General features: G+C 38.2%; 1 protein-coding gene across 2 annotated transcripts in view; it reads left to right on the top strand.

Annotated features, from left to right (window-relative positions):
• The first annotated feature begins 7,142 nt into the window (after positions 1-7,142).
• chd2 (chromodomain helicase DNA binding protein 2) overlaps positions 7,143-22,961 on the top strand; it is a 29,990-nt gene continuing 14,171 nt past the window's right edge. The window contains exons 1-10 of one of the 2 annotated variants that reach the window (XM_037683512.1): positions 7,143-7,300; positions 8,667-8,730; positions 8,843-8,903; positions 13,775-13,827; positions 15,012-16,768; positions 19,252-19,486; positions 21,601-21,687; positions 21,838-21,899; positions 22,227-22,334; positions 22,558-22,740. In XM_037683512.1, coding sequence (XP_037539440.1) covers positions 16,707-16,768; positions 19,252-19,486; positions 21,601-21,687; positions 21,838-21,899; positions 22,227-22,334; positions 22,558-22,740 — 737 coding nt within the window. In that variant the 5' untranslated portion in view covers positions 7,143-7,300; positions 8,667-8,730; positions 8,843-8,903; positions 13,775-13,827; positions 15,012-16,706. The remainder of the gene's footprint in view (positions 7,301-8,666; positions 8,731-8,842; positions 8,904-13,774; positions 13,828-15,011; positions 16,769-19,251; positions 19,487-21,600; positions 21,688-21,837; positions 21,900-22,226; positions 22,335-22,557; positions 22,741-22,961) is intronic. The other variant, XM_037683514.1, reaches the window with a different exon arrangement.

The following is a 22,961-nucleotide window of genomic DNA, read 5'->3' as shown; positions in this document are numbered from 1 at the left end:
TATCTATCTATCTATCTATCTATCTATCTATCTATCTATCTATCTATCTATCTATCTATCTATCTATCTATCTATCTATCTATCTATCTATCTATCTATATCTTTCTATATATATATCTATATCTCTGTATCTCTCTCTATAGTGCTCTCTATATCTATATCTATCTCTATCTCTCTGTCTATATCTATATTTGTATAAGAAATGTTCCTTTCAAAAATTGCATTGCCATGTCAAAATACAAGATGGCTGCTGTCATATATGTACATTTGTGAACCTTGTGAGTTGAATAACTTGAAAAATAAGCAACGTGTCGACTTCCATTCTGTTATGAAGCTGTATAAGAAAGGTCTCTTATCAAGAATTGGGATGCCACGTTCAAATCAAGTTCAGAAAAAACACGCTTCTTAAAAATTACATTCACTCTTCTAATCCCTCAGCAATTGGGGACAACATTCTGCTTGTTTTTTTTTTTTTCTTCTTGACTCTTACTGCTTAGAAACAGCTTCACTTTAAAAGATGGTAATTTTACAGTTTTACCATGAATAATTTTAGTAATGAGATAAGTTATTTACAGAAGCACAATAACCTACACAACCATTTGTCATGTTACTGGAAAGACAGACAGAGGAAGACAGCAGTGTCAGAAGAAACACCTCTGTGTGAAACTGAATGTCCAACAATACAAACCTGCCTGTTGTTGGTGCTGTTTGCAGGCATTTCAAAAGCTGTCATAACTTTCTGCACCTCATTAGCTTGCTTTAAGGATAAATAAGTTTCATGCTCCATCAATGAAGAAATATCAATATTTGCTGCAGAGTCATGTGACCGTAACGTGTACCATGCTGCAAATATTAAACCCAGGAAGCTCTTAGCTGCTTACATATATTTGTCTTATAATAACCAACAACAGTGACATCAGCTACATCCTGCTGTAATACTGTAAATAATTTCAAACTGAACCATTAAGATAGGTTCAACAAATGATTTACTCGCCCTTTATGTCCTATAACAAAAAATAATAATAATTAAACTAAACTGCCCCACACAGTTCAAACAATAAGTGCCCTCAAAAGAAAAGGGCCATTGCTCCACCACTCTTAATATGTAAGAGAACAAGTTTAGACTTTTGTAAAATAATAATAATTAACCAAAAATAAACCTGAACTCATGAATGCAGTTATGGTGACCAGATGATGGTCAGTGAGATGTTTTTTTTTTTTTTTTTACTTGTGTCAGGATTTTGCATGACGCTGCTGTTGCTGGGCTGTGGGTCTTTTAAAGGAAATCTTCCGCTTCAGTGCGCATGAGCTGTGACTGGTGGTGATCTCATTGGCCAGTGATGGGGGTGGAGTGGATTCCAGTATAATTCCAGGGGCTCTGTTCAACAAAGGCTGATCAGTTCACCAAGTTTGTCTCTTTAGTTGTTGGATTACTGACTCTTTAGCCCTTATGTTGTTTATTTGAAGCTGAATTTTAGATTTTTTTATGACATTAGGAGGAGGCCTATAGGCATCTGAGATTTGTGTTTTTTGCTTGATTTCTGCTCTTCAGACCTTTTCTTTACACGGGCACAACCCTAATCACATGTGCACATGTCATATATGTAAATGTGGATTTTTGATATTCTTCTCTCTAGCAGCCTGGCTATAACAATACTTTTAGATTACCAATGTTGTGTTGTGCTGGAAACAACCTATTCAGTTTTTCAGGACATGGTATTAGTTTGCCAGCTGGTTTTGAAAAGTCCATATGTTATTTGGACCAATCAGATGGAAGACCAGGAAATTAGGCCATGGTTTCCACTGGCTCCCTGTAAAATTCATTACAGAAGTTAAAACATACAAAGCTGTCAACACCTGAGCTCCATGCTGAGTTGAAAATTTTATTGTTCCACATTTTTCAAACAGAGCACTTTGCCCTCAGACTGCAGGTTTATTTGTGGTTCTTAAAGTTTCTAAAAGTAGAGTGGGAGGCAGAGCTTTCAGTTATCAGAATTCTCTCTTGGGAAATCAACTTCCAGTTTCGGTCCGTAAGGCTGACACCCTGTTTACTTTTAGGACTAGACTACTTACCTCTTTGATACAAGTTTGTTAGAGTTGGCTTGGGTTTCTTCAGCTATCCTTTAGTTGTGCTGCTATAGATTTAGATGCTGGTGAACACACTCACTGCCTTTCCTCACTACTGTTGTTACTCTTCATGTTTATATAAGCAATCTTTGCTGTCATTACCTGTGGCTTTTCTTATTATTTTCCCACCAATAAAAACTCTACTCTGGATCATTTCTATTGTTGGTGTCTCTTCCCGGTCCTTTCAACCCCCACCCAGCCTGTCGAGTCAGAAAGCTACTCAAATAGCCTGATTCTGCCGGAGGTTTATTCCTGTTAAAAGTGGATTTTTCCTTCCCACGGTCATCAACATGGTTGCAAAGAGTTTGGGAACAATGACAAAGCAAACAAGCAAACAGGTTTTTGCAACAATAGAGAAAATGAGACAGCATCCAAGACTTGAGTGTAAATAAAAGATAAATAATGCTGAAACTTATTAATCACACTAATTGATCTGGATCTCAGCTAATCCCTTTGCCCTGGAGTCAAAATGACCCAGGAGGCAAACAGAGTCCTTGAAACAACTTTAAAATGTATCAGTCCATTACTGGATTGATCTTGTATGGCAGCCCAAATTTAAATACAGTCCAGTATAATGACAATACAGTAGTCCTTCACTGTACTGTCATTCACATTTTGTGGCTTCACTATATCGCAGGTTTTTTTAAACCCAGTTTTTTATATTGTGTGCACTGCACATGCTGCACAGTACTGTGCATTCATTTCATCATCATCTTTATCACGATCGCCAAAGTGTTTAAGAGCGTTTTTCTTTTTTTCCTTCTTTCGGCTGCTCTCTTCTTCAGGGGTTGCCACAGCAAACTAAGTCGCAGAAGACTTGGCAATTATTTTTATGCCGGATGTCCTTCCTGGCACAACCACAGACCACTGAGCTACCACAGCCCTCTGTGTGGAGCAGAGAGCTGCCATCTAGGGCACTCGAAGGAGCAGATGGTGGGGGTTAAGGGCTTTGCTCAAGGGTGCAGAGTGGGGCAAAATGAGAGTGGAGGCAGGTGTGGGTGCTTCACCAATCCCACCCACATTTTGATGTTGTCCGTACTGGGAATTGAACCAGCAATCTTCCAATCTCAGGCCCACCTGCTCTAGCCTCTGTGCTACCACTCCCAAAGGTGTTTAAGAGCATGTGGTGTTTATAGGAGCATGGGAAAGATTTATAAAGCCTTAAATATATATATGCACAGTGTTTCCCCTACTATTATACAAGCAGGGTGCCCCGGCACTGACGTAACGCCAAGTTAGCCGCGCGCAATACAGGCACGCTAGCTAAAAAGCTAAAGGCAGTGCTAAAGGAGTCCAGCTACAGGCCGGAGGTGGAACACCTGGAGAGATGGTGCAGGAAGAACAACCTTCACATCAATGTGAAGAAGATGAAGGAGATAATCGTGGGCTTCAGATGGAACAACCCCCCCCCCCCCCCGCAACAAATATAGGAGGATCTGCAGTGGAAGTGGTCTCCAGCAACAGTGCAAGTACTTGGGTGTGCACCTGAATGACAACCAACCAAGCTTACTGAACTCTTGGTGATAATACTTAACAACTGACAACATTGCACCAAGCCTAACTAATATTGGCTGCTGTAACAGCTCATATGTTGTAGTGCTGCTGCACCATGTGGCTGTATCATGTATGTATCTACCTTACCATCATAATTCATCTCAATGTTGCTCACTACCTGTGCAATAATCTGTCACACAACCTGTGTAGCATATGTTAATTATGAGCAATATATATCATGTGCATACCTGTGAAATACTTATTCATACAAATTCATCCTACTTGCACCATTATATTCTACCATGTTGTTGTTTACTATTTTTTCTTTTGGACCTTGTAAATATTGTATTTATTTTTTCACTTTTTGGTACTTTATTTTGCACCCTTATTGAATGCTTTAGTATTTCTCATTTGTTTGTTATTTGTTTTAGCGAGTCAAATCAGTTCTTCTCATCCTGGACATTTCATTGTACTGTTAACCTTGTGTTAACCTGCATATGACAACTAAACACAACTTGAACTAATCATTGTTCTTTAATTTAACCATTAAGCATTCAATGTAATTAAGACAGAAAACGGGAGATTTACCTGCAGTTACTTTCGTATAGACGAACATGTGGTAGCTACTCCCTGTTTATAACTTTTGTGATCAGCTAATCATGGGGGTCAGCCGTCAGCGTTTTACATTTTTTCCAAACTGTTTAGTTTTTGAAAAAGAATAAACTATATTCTACCCTCTAAACACTCAGGGTAACACATGTCTGGATTGCATGTTCTCCACTGACAATGGTTAATAAATTGTTTCTGATTTTTCACAAAATCCCCCTGACTGCACAGCGTCCACAAAGAGGCCTTGCTAATGAATGGTATTTTAAAAATGGGTTAATATTTCTGGCTAAACAAAAGTCATAATACAAACAATGAATGTATTAGTGTGGAAACCTGTGCTGCAGTCGGAAACAACTGGGAACCAGAGCAGCAAAGAAGAGCAGTGCAGAGTTTGAGCTGGTCCTTATAAGTGAATGTAATAAACAAGCGCTGCATACAGACAGATTGTTACGGAAGCATTTAACTGCTGTTTAAATGGTAAATGGTAAATGGATTGTACTAATATAGTGCTTTTCTATCTTATTTCAAGATACTCAAAGCACTTTACAGTACAATCTGTGCCCCCATTTACCCGTTCATACAGCACTCTACTAGATCGCTACAAAGCTAATTGAACAAATCTTACTAAAGATACTAATCAGAGCTTTATCACATTCATACTGCGATGGGACACACATCAGAGGCTATGAGGGGTTCAGTGTCTTTCCCAGGGACACTTTGACATTTGACGTCTGGTGGATTCGAACCCCCAACTCTCACATTGGAGGACGACTGCTCTAACCACTCAGCCACAGCCGCCCCTCAACATATCAATGAATGACATATGCCCAATGATGTATCATTGGACACTTCAGTGGGTAATCGAAATTCCCAATCTTTTCTAGCGGGTATACACCGTATACCAGCTTATCATGTAGACTACACCACCACTGGGAACTGAACTTGTGTTTTCACTTTTTCTTTTGAAGACCAAACAATAATGTGTTTTCAGGTGAAGTCATCAAACTGGAAGTTGGCCTTGCCGACGATGTTGCAATCTGTTAGATCATGAGGAAGATTTTTTTTTACTTCTACAGGCTTCCACAGGTTATTACAAATCAAGAAGAAGTTAATTAAAAAAAATCATCTTAGGGGTTTGTGGCTGGCCAGGTTAAACCAATATTTCGAAGGAAAAACTACAAGCAGCATCTGAGTTTGTTTTGCACATTTTGTGTCAGGTACAGTAATATTTCTTAGAGAAAACTGAATTAGTATGTTATACTAATCATTAGTTGACCATTTGAGCTACGTGACACAATCCACACGCCCCTGGCCTGAGCTGCATGCTGTGTACATCAACATGTTATTAACAATGCACACCCCAGTGGTACAGACTAGGCTCTAAGGTGGATCTAGAATGTTCAGTAGTCTGTTATTGAGTGAGTTAGTAGCTGTATACAGGGATGTGGTGAAAACACAAAATACTTCACTTACACTGCTCGCAGAACCTTCTCATCTACAGGCAGTTTGCTTGTACGGGCCTTGGCCACCAATTATTAGCAGTTTTTCTAAATTCCACTCTTTTGCTTCAGGCTCAAGATCATAAACAAACATTTTAGCAACTTCTGGCATCTTTGCATAAGCTTTACTCCCAGTTAAATAGAGGAAAATAACTTGAGCTTTAATTTTTAAGTGTAATTTGTTTACAGAGCGAGTATCTCCATTATGGCGACACTTACACTACTCTGCATGGCATCGGTGCAATGGGTCTATTGACCTTACAGTTGCTAATGCGTATTTGTAAAATTGAGCACCACATGCTCTAAAATGTTCATAGCTTTTTCTAGCATTCAAGGTCGGCATTCAGCTTCAGTGTTTTAATCTTTTACATTTGCTTTTTTATTTACTTTTATATTAACAAACATATTTATGAAATAGATTTACCAGTATTTTAAGTTGTGACTGCCAGATGTCTTCAACGTGCAATGTTGGTTACGCCAACCATTGATTTAAAGTGAAAACAAAGATGAAAAGTCAAACTTAAGAAGTCAGGTCCTCTGGATGGTTTCTTCTTGTTGAGGAAGTCCTTTGGATGATGGACGAAACATCTCAGCAAAAAAAAAAAAAAAAAAGAAAAGAAGCCGCGATGACCTGCCTGTTTTGACCTGACTGAACATTATTTTATAACTGGATTATTGAGTATGAACTTTTGTGTTCTTGTTGAAATGTTTTGTCTTTTATCCTAGGACTGAAGAAGTCTTTTGGATGAAAGACAAAACATTTCAACAAGAAGAAACTGTCCAGATGACCTGACTTAACTTGATTAGATTTTTCTACCTATATTATTGAGCATGCAGTACACGTACACAGTGCGCGATAGTAACAGTTATAAATAAACAACAAATACAATTCACTTGTCTATTAAAGAACCGGATGTAGACATGAACATTTCTGGCCCACAATGCATTGCAAAATAATGACTGAATATGACCATTAGGAATTTAAAAAAGGTCAATAATGGCAAGTTTTTATGTCAGGGGGCATGGATTTAAAAGATGGCTTTACATTCTGCTAAAACAAAAAGCTACAACACAGTAAATTAATGCTTTTGTGTGGAAACCTTTGAAAGACTTTGAATGAGGAACTGATGGACATTTTTCTTGTTAAGACAAAACTATTAATGAAACAGAAGCAGCAAAGGTTTATGTTGTAAGTAGGTACCTAAAGTATATGTGGCCATACTTCGACAAGAACAGCCTGAGCTTTGTTACAGTAACGTATTACGCTGATAAAATGTTTTTATTGAAGGATTTTCGGTGTTAAAATAGTTTCCCGGGGTCCAAGATGGTGGCCGTGGAGGAGGAAGTGAAGCTCGGCTGACGTCGACAGGAAAGTGGGCGGAACCGTTGAAGGTGATCAGCTCCGGCGGAGGCGCGAGAGAGAGGAGCAGCAGACAGAGGAGAGGAGTGAGGTGGAGAGGACGGAGATGATGAAGCGGCCAAGAAAATCCACCAAAACGACGAAAACGGGCCCCCAAAGGCGACCCCCACCGTGGCAGACGACTGGGGGATAGAGACGGTTGATGAAATGGGTAAGAGCTTTCGAAAACTCGTCCGATATTAGAAAAACACGAACCAGTTGGAGATGGCAACATGGAGGAAAGGACGACAGCTAGGCGCAGTGTTGTAAAAATGGCCATGGTGTGCTGACAGTGAAGACTACTAAAACCCTTTTTTCGAGCGTAAATTGATAAAAGTTGTATTTTAGTTGATAGATTTTGCATGTTTGACACCCAAGTTGTGAGATGACTCGATCAATGTGCGGACAGGAGTATTTATTCTCGAGATATTTGGAGTTATTTGAAACTACGCATTTAAAATTTTCCTTTGTCCTTGAAAAGGGCAAATGCCCCAGTGTGGATTTACTCGATAAAAACATTAAAAATACGCAGATGTTTCGTTTTTTAAACGTTGTGTGGCAATTAGTTGACTTAAACACACCAACCTAAAGCACATTTTTGATCATTTTCACTATATTCAGTTTTTTAGCTTTTATTGTCGAATTGCACATTTAAAAATCCTCAAAAATTAATTCTTTTTTTTTACATGATCCTTTCAAATGCTTTGGAAACTCAAATCTTGTGACATGATTTTAAAAGATAGTTTTTAATAGTTAGGATTTTAAACTAATAGGAATAGATTGTTAGGTGTTACTAAAAATGTCTAAAAATACAACTTTTGATAGTAATTTATTAAATGTTGACCCCCACACAAAACTATGTTTAATTTGATTGTGTACTAAAGAGTTTGCTTTAAAATCTAAGATATACTTCGAAATGCATAACAGGGTGTTGGCTTTTAACCCTTTAAGGTACTGAATGTTGAAGTAGTACAAATATGTACATAAATTACTTCTTTTCAAGGGAACATTACATGTACAGCACATTAAAGACATGTTTTCCATCCTAACTAGACTGAAGTGTATTTGAAGATATTCTAAATAGTTTAACAATATAAATAAAGAAAAATCATTACATTTTTCATTCTTATTGACAAGGTTGTTAATAATTCCACATTTAGAGACAGGTTCCTTGTAAGTTACAAACCTGTGTTACAGTAATTATAGGAGCTGTTTGAACCTCTACACATTATTTTTAAATCTAAAAGATTGGTACCACACTGCACATTACAAAATGTCCGCTGTGAGCCATGAAATGGAGGCCATTGTTTAATGACGATTTTGATGCATCTCAAACAACAGATAGGTGTACAATTAAAACATTTGCATGAGTAATTCCGCAAAAACTTAAAAAATTTCTTAATTCGTCAATGAACAGTTGAATCGTTTAAAAAAATAATCTTTGGTATTAAAAAACTGTTCTGAGGTTTTAAGCCGTTGTAAATTCTTCAAATTTTAAACATTGCTGTCAGATTAATAATCTTAGTTTTGTTTTACAGGGGCTCCCGTTAACAATGACCAGATTTTGTCAACGAAGAAAGACAGTTTCAGCGATTGCAAATGGTACGTTTAATTTTAAGTAGACTGCATTTCACGTTCTTTGTCTTAACTGCAATGCAAGTATGGCCACTAGGGAGTGCTGTTGATTCACTGATTTATTTTCCTATTTTTAAAGGTTTGACATTTAGCCACAGCAAATCGAAGAACTTCAGAAACTCCTTCCACGGAGAAAACTTGTAAGTACAATTTTAAGACCAAAGAAAGTCTTTTTCACGTTTTTTGTTGTTTATTTGAAAGATGAACAACACAACCCCCTAGTGTAAGAATTAGCAAGGACGTATTTAGAAATCAAAATTATATGTCGTAATTAAGTAACTGATGTCTGTAGGCTAATTTCTTATCTAGTTTAAAACTTAATTACAACTGAAACTACCCGCAGACTTTTACGCTCATTTACTTAGCCAATCTTAGTTGTAACTACTTCAGTCTAAACGTCAAATGTGACGTTTTAGCGTAATGACCGACCAAAGCACTTGAAACGTTTGCCCAATGCTAGCTCACTTGGGTAGCAATTTGTCTGATAATTAAAAAACTGCAACATTGCTAAAATATATGTAATTATCTGATGAATATTAATAAGTTTTAAACTTTTCATAATGGTCTTTAAATCATGGCAGACTCACAACTTTTTTCGTCATGATGCATTTATGTAACAACTCGTTCATTAATTGTGTTTAACGCTACGTCAGTTTACAACGCGTGAAATATGACCTATGCAAAAATAGACATGTTTCAAAAGGCTCTTTCACAAGACACCCTAAACATCCGTGGTGTGATTTCTGAATGGATTAGGGGGGCATGTTGGATTAAGGTGAACCCTCCCCTAACTGCCTTTGTTTTGCAAAACAAGGTAGTTAGAGACGAAACAATCCACATGAAAAGAAAAGCTGGCTTGGCGGCTCATACCCGTCGCCAGATAAATGATAATTGTTATATTTATACAATAGTTTACGTTAAACGTTAAAAGCAAAAATATTGAGTTGTTTTGGCATTACAATGCATGGGGGTGGGGATAATTTGTCATCAGAAACTCCCCATACCCACCAAGGGTGCAACCCCCCTTTCCATTCTGTGTTTGCCAATAATAATGCATACCTCACTCTGGCTAGCAGCGAAAGCTAGCAAGCAACCCTACACTGACAACCAACACTACTGGGAAAAAAGTACACCCTCCGCACATACACTAGTTTTTCCTCAAAATATGATGGTTTAAAGCAACAGTGCAATAGTTTGTCATTTCCTGTCGAGCAAGCCTGCGGTTTATAATGTGGCTGACATCTGGTTTGTGCGACCACCAGTTACCAGGATTAAACAGCACCAAATGGATAAGCCTGTCACGATAAACTATAAATCAATTAATCGCATGATGAATGAAAATGATCGACCTCATTTTCATTTACCGGCTTTATCGTTTCTTCATGTCTCTCTCTCTCTACTGAAGACATGGCTAAACTCTGGTGCTCTCCACTGACCCCTCCCTTTCTCTTTAAAATTAGTTTTAATCGTCCAAAATTACGTTTTTGGATTGTTGAAAGCAGCTAAGAGGCCGACCTCAGGAATAAACCTCCGTCTTGACGAGCTCCAAAAAGTCACGGTTGAAACCTGTGCCTTCGTGTTGTTATTTTTCTCTGCAAAAAAGCTGAGAACTTGTTTACTAATTTTTTTATTAAAAGCTTTGTGTGAAAAATGCTATGCTTAAGAGCTCAAATCACCGAGCGTCCACCATGTCACATCAAGGGCCCTCCTTCCCATTGTTCTTAAAGAGACATGCTGCTCAACTATCCATCCTTTGGTTCACACAGTCTTGTACTGCCATCAGGTGGTCAAAAAGGGTACTACACTCCAAACAAATCAACATTTCTTCTAAAATTTGACAATTGTGAAATTTCAAACAGTATTATTGTGTATTGCAATAATTTTTGAGACAATCGCTCAGCAAAATTTTTCGTGACAGGCCTACAAAATGATTTATTTCAGATGGAAGTTGGATGATACAGGCAACGTTTTAGTTTAAAAAGATTAGTTAAACACGAAGCTACTTGTTGAACTAGGTTTAGACGACCCTGTTATTCATCAGTTTCCCTTACCATTATACAAACAGGGTACCAAGACATCTGACGGCACTGACGTAGCTCTAAGTTAGCGGCACGTAATACAGATGCACTAGCTAAAAAGGTAGCGCTGTTTCCCTCACGTACTCTCGCTCCCCCTGCTCTAAAACTGTCGATCCAAACGGCGCGCAACACAAACGTGTCTTTGTCTACCCCCCCATCCCGGTCTAGAAAAATCACGAAAAATATTAGCGCCCTGTCAAGGCAAGTAAACTAGGGGAAACACTGTTCATGTTTGGAAAATGGCTTGAGGGACACGTTACATATTTAATACGTTAACACAGCTGCGTTCTACTCCACGCCTCTTGGTTCTGCGATGCTTCACTTCTGGAAGCTTGTGTCTTGTGGGACGTTGCCGGCCGACCTCTGGCAAAGACAGAATGGTCTGCGCAGCCATTTTGCAGTATCGTTTTATGCTACTAAAGCTATGGCAAGCCACTACAAGTTTTTTTTTTTTTTTTTTTTTACCACATTTAAACTAGTGTATTTTTGTTATTTGGAATGGAAGCCATTTTCACATAGTGGTCACATGGGGGGATACAAAGTTTCTGTTGACCAAACCTAGCCTGTGTACTCATCAGATGTTGAAGTAATTTAGAAAAGTCAACCTGATGCCTCCATTTTTTTTTACAGGTATCGATTCACTTTTATTACTGACACATTAACTTGGTGCTCTAGCTACTTCTCTTGTTTACCTCTAGGCACAAATATTTCAACATCTCTTTGCTTTTGTTTGGCCCCTTATGCGTTATGGTTGTTTGAAATGGCTGCAATGTCTAGCCCTTTTTCTAAGTTGCTTTTGATGTTTTTTTAAATGAACCAATCAAGATGCCCAAATTGCGTCAGTATGCGCTTACACACGTGAAACAACCATCTTGGATGCAGAGGTGTGTCAACCGTGGATAACCATTGGCTCATTGGTCAATTCACACATTTTATTTAAGTCTTAAAAAGACTTCTCAGCTTCACTGTCCTTTAGTGCACACTGACAATACACTGGTTCCAAATGAAAGAAAAATATTTGGGCTTGTCTACGGTTTGTTTTAAACTTTCTTTTTTTCCTTCCCTTCCCTCAGGGTTACACCCTGGTTTCTCTGTGCGAGTTTCACTTGTTGGTCAGCCCAGTCAGTGATGAGCTGATTTCCTAAAGAAAAGAATAATAATGTCATCACATTGTCAGCACTGTATGTTTCCATACAATGGCGAAATTAGTCTCTGCATTTAACCCATCCACCACCAGGTGGTGCATACAGACAAAGAAGTATTCTCGCCTGGATTTCAATTAGGACTGGACGATATGGCCAAAACTTTTATCACAATATATTTCTTAGTTGTGGTCAATAACGATATAATTCCGATATCAATATAAAAGCCTCAGAAAAACAGTACAAACTACAAATAAATTCATATTCACCTTTTATTTGTATTTAGCCTTCAAAGAAATTTGAAATCACTGTCAAATAAACATAAAACTCAACTTTGTCAATGTTAATAATTTGAACTTTAAACAGCAACGAAACCCTAACCCATGCAGTAAACATCTGCATTTGCTGCATGGGTTTCTCTTGATACAGCTGGAGGTGTTGTTTCAGGGCCACATTTGCTCAAACTTTCTTATGCTTCATCTTGTGACTCTCGGTATATTCTATCGAGTGGAAACTTCAGATGGTGGAACAAGTTAGATGTGTTCCCACTGCTAGTTGGAACAGCTCTCCATCACATTTTGCAGCACACTGAAACCTGCAGTTTATTGGATCTTAGAAAGCCGAACCACTTCCAAACCACCAAATTAGTCTTTTCTCTCATCAGTTATGTCCTCTGCTTTTGCTTCTCTTGTGAAAGTTTGTTCAGTCACATTCTGACTCATGGGCACTCATTTTGAAGTGAAAACAACGCACGTTGGAGATTAGCCTAGCCTGCTACCGCTAACTCCTTCTGGATTCCATCTCTGTGTAACTTCTACTTCACCACACACGTGCATAGTTGTGTCATGGCCTTTTCTGTTTGGGTTGAAATTGAAGCAGCTGCTTCAACCCGGATCCCAGAAAAAGAAATGCATCAGAGAAACGCTGCAATCATATTGAAATAACGAAAATGTGCTTAAAACTCGTATCACCGTTATTGTATAAGAGTATATTGTAACATGTATCAATATTGTCCAGCCCTAATTCCAATGTACTTTTTGTTTGTGTAGTCCTTTTTTTCCTACTTATTGTTTGACTTCTCAAATAGCCAAATGAGACCTCAATCGTTTTTGTTTTTTCCAAGCCTTTATTAGTCACGACATTAGCACCATCTTTTAAAATAGTTTTCTTGCACACAATCATAAAATTTCCTTCTGTGTATTAACAACACGGGGAGTCCTTTCCTTTTTCCAACAATGTCTTAAGTTGTAGTCACACTTTTTTTTTAGGCTAATAGTGTACGCTAGCTTGACCATATATGATTGCTAAATTAGATGACCTAAAGGACTGATGAAATGGTGGTGATGGTAATGGTCCAGCCACTAAAATGTATTGCAGAAGAATTCCATCTTGAAAATAAAAACAATGTTTACTCCCTTTCCAACAAGCTTTGTCCCACTGTGTGATTAAATCAGTTTCCCAAAAATGCGTAGATCCACATCCTTGATTGGGCAAACCATTAGAGGGTCATATCTTTCATAATCGTACAACTCTTCCATTGTATGTAACCAATAATTAAGAGTTATATAATAAATATATATACACCTAATATGCCACAAGAGTAGCTTTAACAGTTCTTGGTTTGCTGTTATTGTGACAAGTTATTAATGCTGCATTTAAAACCAGGTCTGTTTTGGGGGCTGGCCTTTATTGACTTAATGGCATTTTGTGTTTCGAGCTCACTTGTTCAGAGTTATTGTGGAACCAGGAGACATTTGGGTGTAATGATTAACTCGTTTTTCTTCTTCACAGGGGAGACACGAAAGGTGACGAGATGTTCCAAGTTCAAAGAAAAAGGCAGCTTGGTAAGTTTCTTTTCTTTCACCTACTCTAGTTATTTGTTCACACACTCGCTGAAAGAAATGAACAGACGTTTTAACTATTAGTTAATCTAATTTTAATAAACCAGATATAAACTGCACTTATTTTCAAGTAATTCTTTTTTAAGGGACAGATTTCCGATTTAAATGTGATGGTGCGTACAACGGTTAATAAGAGCTTGGGGAAAGATCAAGTGTATGGGTGTATTTTTGCAGTATAAGCTATAACATGTATAATAATGAAATGTGGTTTCTTTTTTATTAAAAAAGAAGGCTATTTCATTGCTGACTCTTGCCTCCTGGTGGCATTTTTCTTTATAGAAAGCTAAATTCGTTCCACGAGCTTACTGGTCTTGTCGCTTTAGAGTTTGCCAAAATTTCTAGAAGCTTTTTGTCCCGTGTTACAAGACTAATGACTGGGCAGTCTCACTTCTGTTTTTGTGAATATAACATTCTTAAAATCTAGAGTACACTTTTTTCCAGATTTTAAACACTAGATACAGAAGTGACTGTTGACTGAAGCGTTATTGGAGGATGCTAACATGTTGTCTGTTCATTGGGTGGGTTCTGTGTATTTATGCATTAACGATTGATTTGGTTTAATTGTTGCAGCGTTCACTCTTCTACAGATTCCACATTTTAGTTACAATTTGTGTGATCGTTAGTGCAGTTTTTAACCCAAAACACTACCCCCTGGTGGCCAATTGAAGAAGCTTTTTATAATTTTTTTCATAAACCTTTGATTTGTTGTTCAGCACAGACTTGATTGACAAGTAACTTAAAATCAACTCATTGATGGTCTTTGCACAGCCCAACCAAACTGCATAACAGTGACCGTCTGATCATTACGTGCACTTCTATGACTTTGCTAACAAATCTCACTTATACGTCTTTTATGTAGATCACATCTTTGACTGCAAAAAAAATTACTTTCAATAGCATTTGCCAATTGCATTAGTCTTAAAAACTGTCCTAAAAAACTACATATTTAAATTAATACTGATGAACTGCGTGTTTTCCTGCAGATGTTTGCTTGCCTATGCAACTGAAGGCTAGCCTAGAATGTAATAAACCTGTTATTATGTGCTTTAAACTGTTGATTGCTTAATCATTTCTTATTTCAGTTGCATTGTGGGTTTACAATTTTTCTTTTTTTTTATCCTATCAAGACCCATTTCGAGTGGATTTTTCTGCCGTGGAGACAGCGTTGTTTAACGCGAAGATGACAAGCGATTTGGCAGATTGGCCAAATTTTTTTGACAAGATGAAACCTTTTTCTGGCTGGTCATCTGGATATTTTTTTGTACTTAATATTTTAATTTGTTTTACCGCAACATGGACTTGCTGGATCTTCGATGCTAGCTGCATTTTGGACTCTTGGACAAAGTCAGCTTTTGCACAAATTCGTATTTAAATGCTGTTTTTAATAAAGTGTATGTCCTCGTAATTATCACTGGCTTTGTTTCATTAGCTGATCATCTGGAAAATCACGATTATTTTGTTTTATTGTTAACAATTGGATGTTGGGTACAATTATTTCAGTTAAGCAGTGCAACAAAAGTAAAGCAGGTTTGCTTTGATTTTGTGGTTTTTATTAATTCTCAACTATGATGTTTATATTTTGAACTGATCTGGGTCCATGAGATAATGGTAGAGGTGGTGGTAGAAATGATCAGTCTTCCTTGGTAAATCTGGTTCAAAGCATAAAAAGCTAGATTATAACTACTCTATTGGTTTCTAAAATGAAGCCTGGAAGGTTTTCTAAAATGGCCACTGCTTGACCTTCTTCCTGTCTGGCCAGGAAGTGATGTAAAAGCTGCAAAACATTTTAATTTCACAGTGCCTCCATTATCCTCATCTTTTTTTATTTATAGTGTAGAAGGGTTTGACCATGAGGCTTGTGTGTTGAGGTTTGAAAGCAACATTTAGGTGTGTATAAAAGTATATTTTAAAGATAATAAAAGGGGTGGGACTTAGGCAGCACCTGAGCGTGGAGTAAATGGAAATAACGTCAATCAAAGGCGAAGCTTTCAGAGCAGAGAAGGAGCTCTAGATGGCGGCTGAGCCTCGGGAAGGGCGCCATAGGCTTTCGTTAGACCGTTCCTCGGGCTTTGAATTCAATCGGTTTCCGTGTAAAGTTGAAGCTTGTGACCGTGTGGACGATATTTAGCTGGATTTTGTGCGTTTTGGGTGTGTTTTTTTAGTCCGTTTCAACGCGAGCCGAAGGAGCCGTTGGTCGTTGTTTTCCCACAGCGAGCCGTGGCGGCCATGGCGCGCCTCCATTTTGACTGCTGCTGCTCGCCTCGGTGGCTCTGACACGGTCGCTCCGTGTGGACCTCAAAGGCCTGTCGAAACGTTCAAATTAGGCTTTTTTGGGGTAAATTCTCAAGTTATTATTTTACGGCTTATTATTTTATTCGACATAAAGAAGTATTTAAACTGCGACACGTCGGACGAGAATCCTATTAGTTGAGCTACAGCAGGCTTTTCTTGGCATTGAATGGACATGTTTACATTGTGTCGTGTGTAATTTACTCATTTTTCTCATTCGTAAAATATCTTTTTCTAATGCTTCATGTGATGACGCAGTTAAAATTGTCGACATGCGTCTCGATCCGGCAACTATAGACGCTTAATATTTAACATAATGCCACTTTTTTCCTCTGAACTCATTATTAAATGATGTTAAAATATATCTTTAATTAAGCGGTTTGATGTAGTTTTTTCTTCGTGTTGCACCGTCTGGGTTTTAGCTGCCGTCTGGGCAGAGGCAAAGCGCTTTGTAGTACTTCATGCCTCATCCGAAGTTTTGACAGTAAATACCAGGATTAAAGCATAACTTTAGGATTAATCAGGACACTACCATGATGAAGAGTAAAAACAAAAAGCAAGAAGATGAAGGCTCGACTCAAAGCAATGCCTCAAGGTATGATCCTTTATACTTATTTACCTGCTTCTTGGTTTTCTGCTTTGTTTACCTTTTTGAGCATGGTTGCCCACCTGTGTAACATCTGACATGTGTTTGAAGTTCACCTCTGTCATGAATGACCTTGCTATTGTTTTAATAGCCACACCCTGATTTTTTTTTCCTCCCTCAACCATTTTCTGACCCTTAATCCAAAGGTTTCAGGCCTGTCTTTAGATATTTCCCACAACATGTAGATGTTTGACACAGAGGAAACTGTCGATAATTGTATGCAAATGTCAACTTTATTTTCTATGACCTTGCCTTTCAGTATGGGACTGCATTGCACCACTTTAAAACGACTTTGTTCGGTTTTCATTTGTTTCCACCAACACTGCACTGCTTATTTATTTATTTTTTACACAAATAAGGTTTTGAATGTTTATTGTATGTAGCTCAATTATTGATGATTATCAGTTTTCCACGTTGCCTCTATAAACTTTATTTTTGACTCATCTCTGATTTTCTTAAACTTGTGCAAAAGTTTGAATGAATTTTACAGTTGTTCCAGAAATTGTTTTATGAATGTAACTAAAACACCTTATTAAATCCTACAGATTGTAATATTTGAAAATAACTAGTAAAGCTTAAAAACTTGTGCACTCTTGTGTGTTTTGAATCAAATTTTTGTTGCTTTTCTTACACTTTACAAATTTTTTTTTTTCAGGATCTTGCCACAAAAACTAAAACTCAAACACTATGACTGTTTTTAATACCATTATCAATAAAGCATATTCAGGAGTATTACACCTAATGTGTTTGTATATTAATTTGGATTTATTAAAATACTAGGAGTGGCTTTATACTGTTAACATTTCCATAATGAGGATGATTTTACAAATGAGCCTGAAAATTCTTCCAACATGGTGACATCAACCACAGACTTGTCCCTTTTTTTGTTGAAGTGTAAACATTTCCAAATGTATGCTTGAAGCCTAACCAGAAATGAAAACGTACTTTAAATAAATATATCATGTCATGTGTATGGTGTCGAGACAATGCTGGATTAAAATGTGTCTATAAAAAGATCTGTGCAATTTTGTGTTCAGTGTAATACTTGCTGTCATGTTAAGTAAATAAAGCAGCAACATTTTGTAGATTTATGTTAAAGACACTAAAGATATAAGTTTGATACACACTGAATATAATAGTTTCAGTATTTTGCTGAGGGTATACTGCAGGAGGTTGCAGCACACTTCTAGTTTTGTGTCTGGGATCTTGTGGCAGCCATTTTAGTATTTTGAGCTTAGAGTAAAATGTCCCCTTTAGCAAAGACAGCCGGACATTTTTTTTTAATTAATAAACGAGCTCTCAAGTCAGAGCTATAAACGATGAAACTCCAATTCTAAAAGTTTTAAAGAGATAAATGTTTTTAGTAAATTTTAATTTCCACACACCGTCTCAAAATGGCACTTGCTTTGTGTGCCCAGCTTTCTTATTTGTAATAAAACTGCTCAGAGCTGCACACGAGGAGCAGGAAGAGCAGAGACCTTTAAAAAAGAAAAAAGAAAAAAAGAGCCTACTGTCTTTTCTGTGATTGGTCGAGCTTCTGCCTAGCAACGCAACAGCCAATAGTTATTAGAGCTTACATCCAAGTCCCACCCACTGAATTCTCTTAAAGGGACAGGAGCCAAGTTCTTCCGTGTTCCGGTAAAGGAGCCGTTCATTATGTAAAATTTTATCCGAGGGCTTTATTTTTAAATTTTAATGTAAACCAAATAATTCAGATTAAAGTTGTTTTTTCATATTTTTAGGAGGGTATAGATTAGACACTATTATAGTAAGTGTGGGGTACTTATTCAACCTTATTCAAAGTGGTGGTGTTAATAGAAAAATAAAGGAAGCTTGTATGTTGTCACTTAAAAGGTGCAAGGTTCTGTTTTATACTCGTGTTCAAGCAGTCGTTCTGGGTTGAATAAATAAAACTCAATTTATTCTGGGTGTGGATCAACTAGTGACCCCACGTGGACAAAGATGATATTGCAAGTAGACTTGGAAAAGACGACCATTTGAAATGATTTGTTCAAAATGATCCGATTCATTAAATATGATCAACATGAGTCACCTGCTTTGATTTAAGATCTTAATGTACATTAGCTATCTCTGAATTATTCATCTGAAAGAGACTCAAAGTACTTTGGAAGGTTAAAATCTACTTGTGATTTTCTAAACAAAAAAAAAAAATTCCTTCACTGAGTCAAACATGAGGCTTTTCTAAATCTAAACTGATCTAGTGGAGTTTCTTATTTCTTCAATTGCTTATTGAGCTATCAAATGTTTGTATTTTCTATTTATTTTAAAGAAGTGGTGTGCTTTAATTTTATTTTTTGCTTCCACATTATCAACTGATATTTGATATTGTGAGTTATTTAGGTGTCTGTCTAAGTTTGGGGTTTGTGCTGCACAATAAAAAACAAAGATTCAATGCACTCTTCTCCCTGTAGCAACTCTGCCTCAGAGGAATCCAACCACTCTGCCTCGGAGTCGGGAAGTCAGTCGGAAAGTGAGCATGGCAGTGAGAGGAAGAGATCTCACAACTCCGAGTCAAACAGCTCCTCCGAGTCAGAGAGCCACTCGGAGTCAGAGAGCGAGTCCACAGAGTCCAAGTCACAGCAAACCACTTCAGAAGTCAAAGACAAGCCGGTTAGGAAGCAGGAGCGCCTAGCTGATGTTAAAAAGGTAACATCAGCTCCGCCTGTGGAGACTCCCTAGTTCTGAACCACGTTTTAGGTTCTGCTTTCTGGTAATTAAGGTTAAGGTCACCTGGTTTATGTCTGAGCTGTAAATGCGATTAAGTTTCAATACAGGACACTTGCATTTAAACTTTAAACTACAGAATTTTTTTACAGGGGTCAAATACAAGAAATATTTAAATTTCTATAAAAAGGTGCCTGTGGTAAGAAACATTTTTAAAACCAGGTTTCACATTTGTCCCAGTTAGATGGGATGCCATGTTTGCGTGCTTCTGACCTGAGCACATTTTATTTAGTTAAAGACGTTACAGTTTTATGTAGGGGTCTGCAACTGCAATACAAAATGAAGTTCTCTTCATTTTATGTCTTAGTAATAGCTTGTCCTGATGCATGCTCAATAATCCAGGCAGACAAATCTAACACAGTTACTGGTAAGTAAGGTTCTCTGGACAGATTCTTGTTGAAACGTTTAGTCTTTTATCTAGAATACTTCAGTCTGAGGAGCTGCAACAAACTCGGTCTTATAAATAGCACCTTCTCATAGTGGATCGACCAGTTTGCTGGTGACAGCCAAAACTAGTTCACATGATCAAAGAGGACCATCGGCCTAAAAGCAGATCATTAATGTCCTGATGGCTGCTTGCTATTCACAGGGGGCTGAGTGATACTAGCAATTTATTTGTTCTATCTTGTAACATTTGGGTCAATGCAAGGCGTTGTTGGAAGGTGCTATAGAAATAAAGTTTATTATTATCAGCATCGTAAGAGGGGGACAGTTGAACACGGAGGCCTAAACCCCTGTTTAATGATGGACGATTTTTCTTCACAAAGATGGCCTCCTTCACTCTCAAACCAACATCCCTCTGTATCAAGAATGTGAACATCTTCTTCACCTGAACGAGTGACGGCTGGCCTGGAGATGAGTAGACCACAGAATCCTGGCCTGATGATGTTGATCTTCTGTGCTGGGCCATCCTTTTGGCCAGAGGCTGTTTAGTTTCCCAGATGTAAGACTGATCACCCTCCTGACACTGAACAGCATGCACAATATTACTCTGTTTGTGCCGGGGGACTGGATCTTTGGGATGAACCAGTCTTTAATGCATTTTGGGGTTTAAAAGCCACTGGGACGTTATGTTTAGAAAATAAACGTCTCAGTTTCTCTGATACTCCCTCAACATATGGAATGACCACTGGTCTGGGTCTGGGTTCCTCCTTTTCACCTGTTGGCTGACTGGAGTCCTGTTTGGGTTTCTTCTCTGCTTTCAGGAAGGCCCAGTTAAACTGATGTAACTTTGTTAGATGAGTGCACATTGTTAGTGAACAGTGACAAGTTTGTTTTAGGCTCTTGTGTCATAAAAGGTTAAAGATAAAACATTTGGCTTCAGTAAATATTGAAATGTGATATTGTATTACCAGCAACATAAAATAAACTATTAACTCATTAATAAGGCGCAAATAGTTGATGCAAGTAAATAAATATTAAAGAAAAGGCAAACTTCAATGAGCTGATGTTTCATTTGTGATTTTTCTTTAGATATATTCTCGTGTTTCTGCTAACTGGCCTTGGCAGAGCACCTGTTGGAGGGGTGGGATGGTGATGGCTGGTAGCGAAGTGCTACGTTGCTAATGCCAGGTCAAAGCCACATCCTGCAGTTACAATCTCTACTCCCCTTCCAAAAGTAGCCAACTTCCATCAGGATGGAGGGATTTTGGTTTGGTAGGCAGGGTTCTGTTGACAGGGCGGGGTGTCCTTCATGGTTAAAGCTTATCCAACACATTTAAGTCTCTTCTCTTCTGTTGTTAAACATTTGGCATGTTGGATAATTGAGCTGGTGCAATAAAGACTAAGAAGCTTTTCATTTCTGACTTAGTAGACTGTTTTTAATTTAAACTCTTATTTTGGTGAAGATTCTCAGTCATCCAGGACATGATCAATTCAAACAATGGTTGATTTTATTCACTTGGGGTTTTTAGCTGTTGGATTTTTGGACTGTTTGTTGACATAAAAGCACAATTGTAGATCTGAACGGGTTGGATTTGTGTTAGGGTCATTAACGTCTGACCCTAACCCTTTAACTCTTAACCTCTTGTTTACAGATGTGGGACGAACACCCGGACGTGTACGGCGTCCGGAGGTCAAATCGCAGCAGGCAGGAGCCAGCTCGTCTTAACATCGGAGCTGAGGTAAGCAGATGGTTAAGGTTGACTACTCAGATAATACGGTGGTGCCTCAGGTCCAGTACATAAGCTGCTTGCACCATCTAGTGGATATTGTGATGGAGCGTTGTTTCACGTCCAGCTGCAGTGAGCATCAAATGTCTGCTGCCTTCACAGGGGAGCAGTGACTCTGAGAACGAGAGCCCAAAAAGGAAATCCTCACGGGTGAAGAAGAAAGAGTAAGTCTAAACACTGTGTTCTGTTTTCTTCATACACATTTTGTCACGATTCTTTCTTTGTGTCTGTTTTCATATTGTGAATGTTCCCATTTCCTGCCTTCTTATAAATGGGTATCTGTTTGTCTCAAAATGGGCTCAGTTTGTGCCTGTCTGCCAGGTGATGTCCTACATTTAAATCTTATTTCGCTGCTCAAATCTGCGGCTTTTTCCTCCCCTGATCCCCTGATTGGATCATGCTGAGCACCTATTGGCCGAGCTTCTTGATGGAATTTGGACTAAGGTTTTGTGGCCCGTGAGGGTGAACTTGTGGCATTTCTTTGTTGTAAGAAATATCTGGAAAGATGATGACTCAAATGATGATGAAGAGGAGGAGGAGACATCGGACAGTGAGCAGGAAGAGATAAAAGTTAGATCCAGACGACTTCCTGCTAGAAGGTAAGACTGTAGCAGAGCCTGGCCTTCAGACAGCTACCCACTGGTTTCCAGATCATTTTGTGTGAACATTTTGTATTTATTTTTTTGTTGATCACCCATTTGACCATCATTCTTTAGACTGAAATTAGAACCTGACTGAAAAGTAGTTGTGTGCACTTCAGAGCTCCCGTGTGTCTGAGTCAGCTGTAAGCAGCTTCTGTTTCTCTGCATAACTTTCTCTCAGACCTCAGACCAAATCCTCATCCAGGAGGCAGCAGTCTCAAAAAGGAAGGAAGTTGAGGAAACAGGAGTCATCAGCTGAAGAAGATGACGACGATGATGATGATGACGACGATGATGATGATGATGATGAGGAAGACACTCCAAAGAGACAGACTCGAAAAAGGGGGGCCACAAAAGTCAAAAGGTTTTTTCAATAATGGTTTAATTGTTTTCCAGTTCATTAAAATGTCATACATCAATACTAATTTAAATGTTTCATCTGATGTAACACCAGTGTTTCTCCTCCTATTATCCAAGGAGGGCGGCCAGCCCCCCCCCCCTCGCCACCCTCCCTAATACGCTAATCCTCCTCATGATCCATTTAAATTAGTATTGATGTATGACATTTTAATGAACTGGAAAACA

The sequence above is a fragment of the Nematolebias whitei genome, chromosome 10 (assembly GCF_014905685.2).
Source record: "Nematolebias whitei isolate Nwh7 chromosome 10, NemWhi1, whole genome shotgun sequence".
In the NCBI taxonomy this organism is placed as follows: domain Eukaryota; kingdom Metazoa; phylum Chordata; class Actinopteri; order Cyprinodontiformes; family Rivulidae; genus Nematolebias; species Nematolebias whitei.
This window is presented reverse-complemented; position numbering and strand designations above follow the sequence as displayed.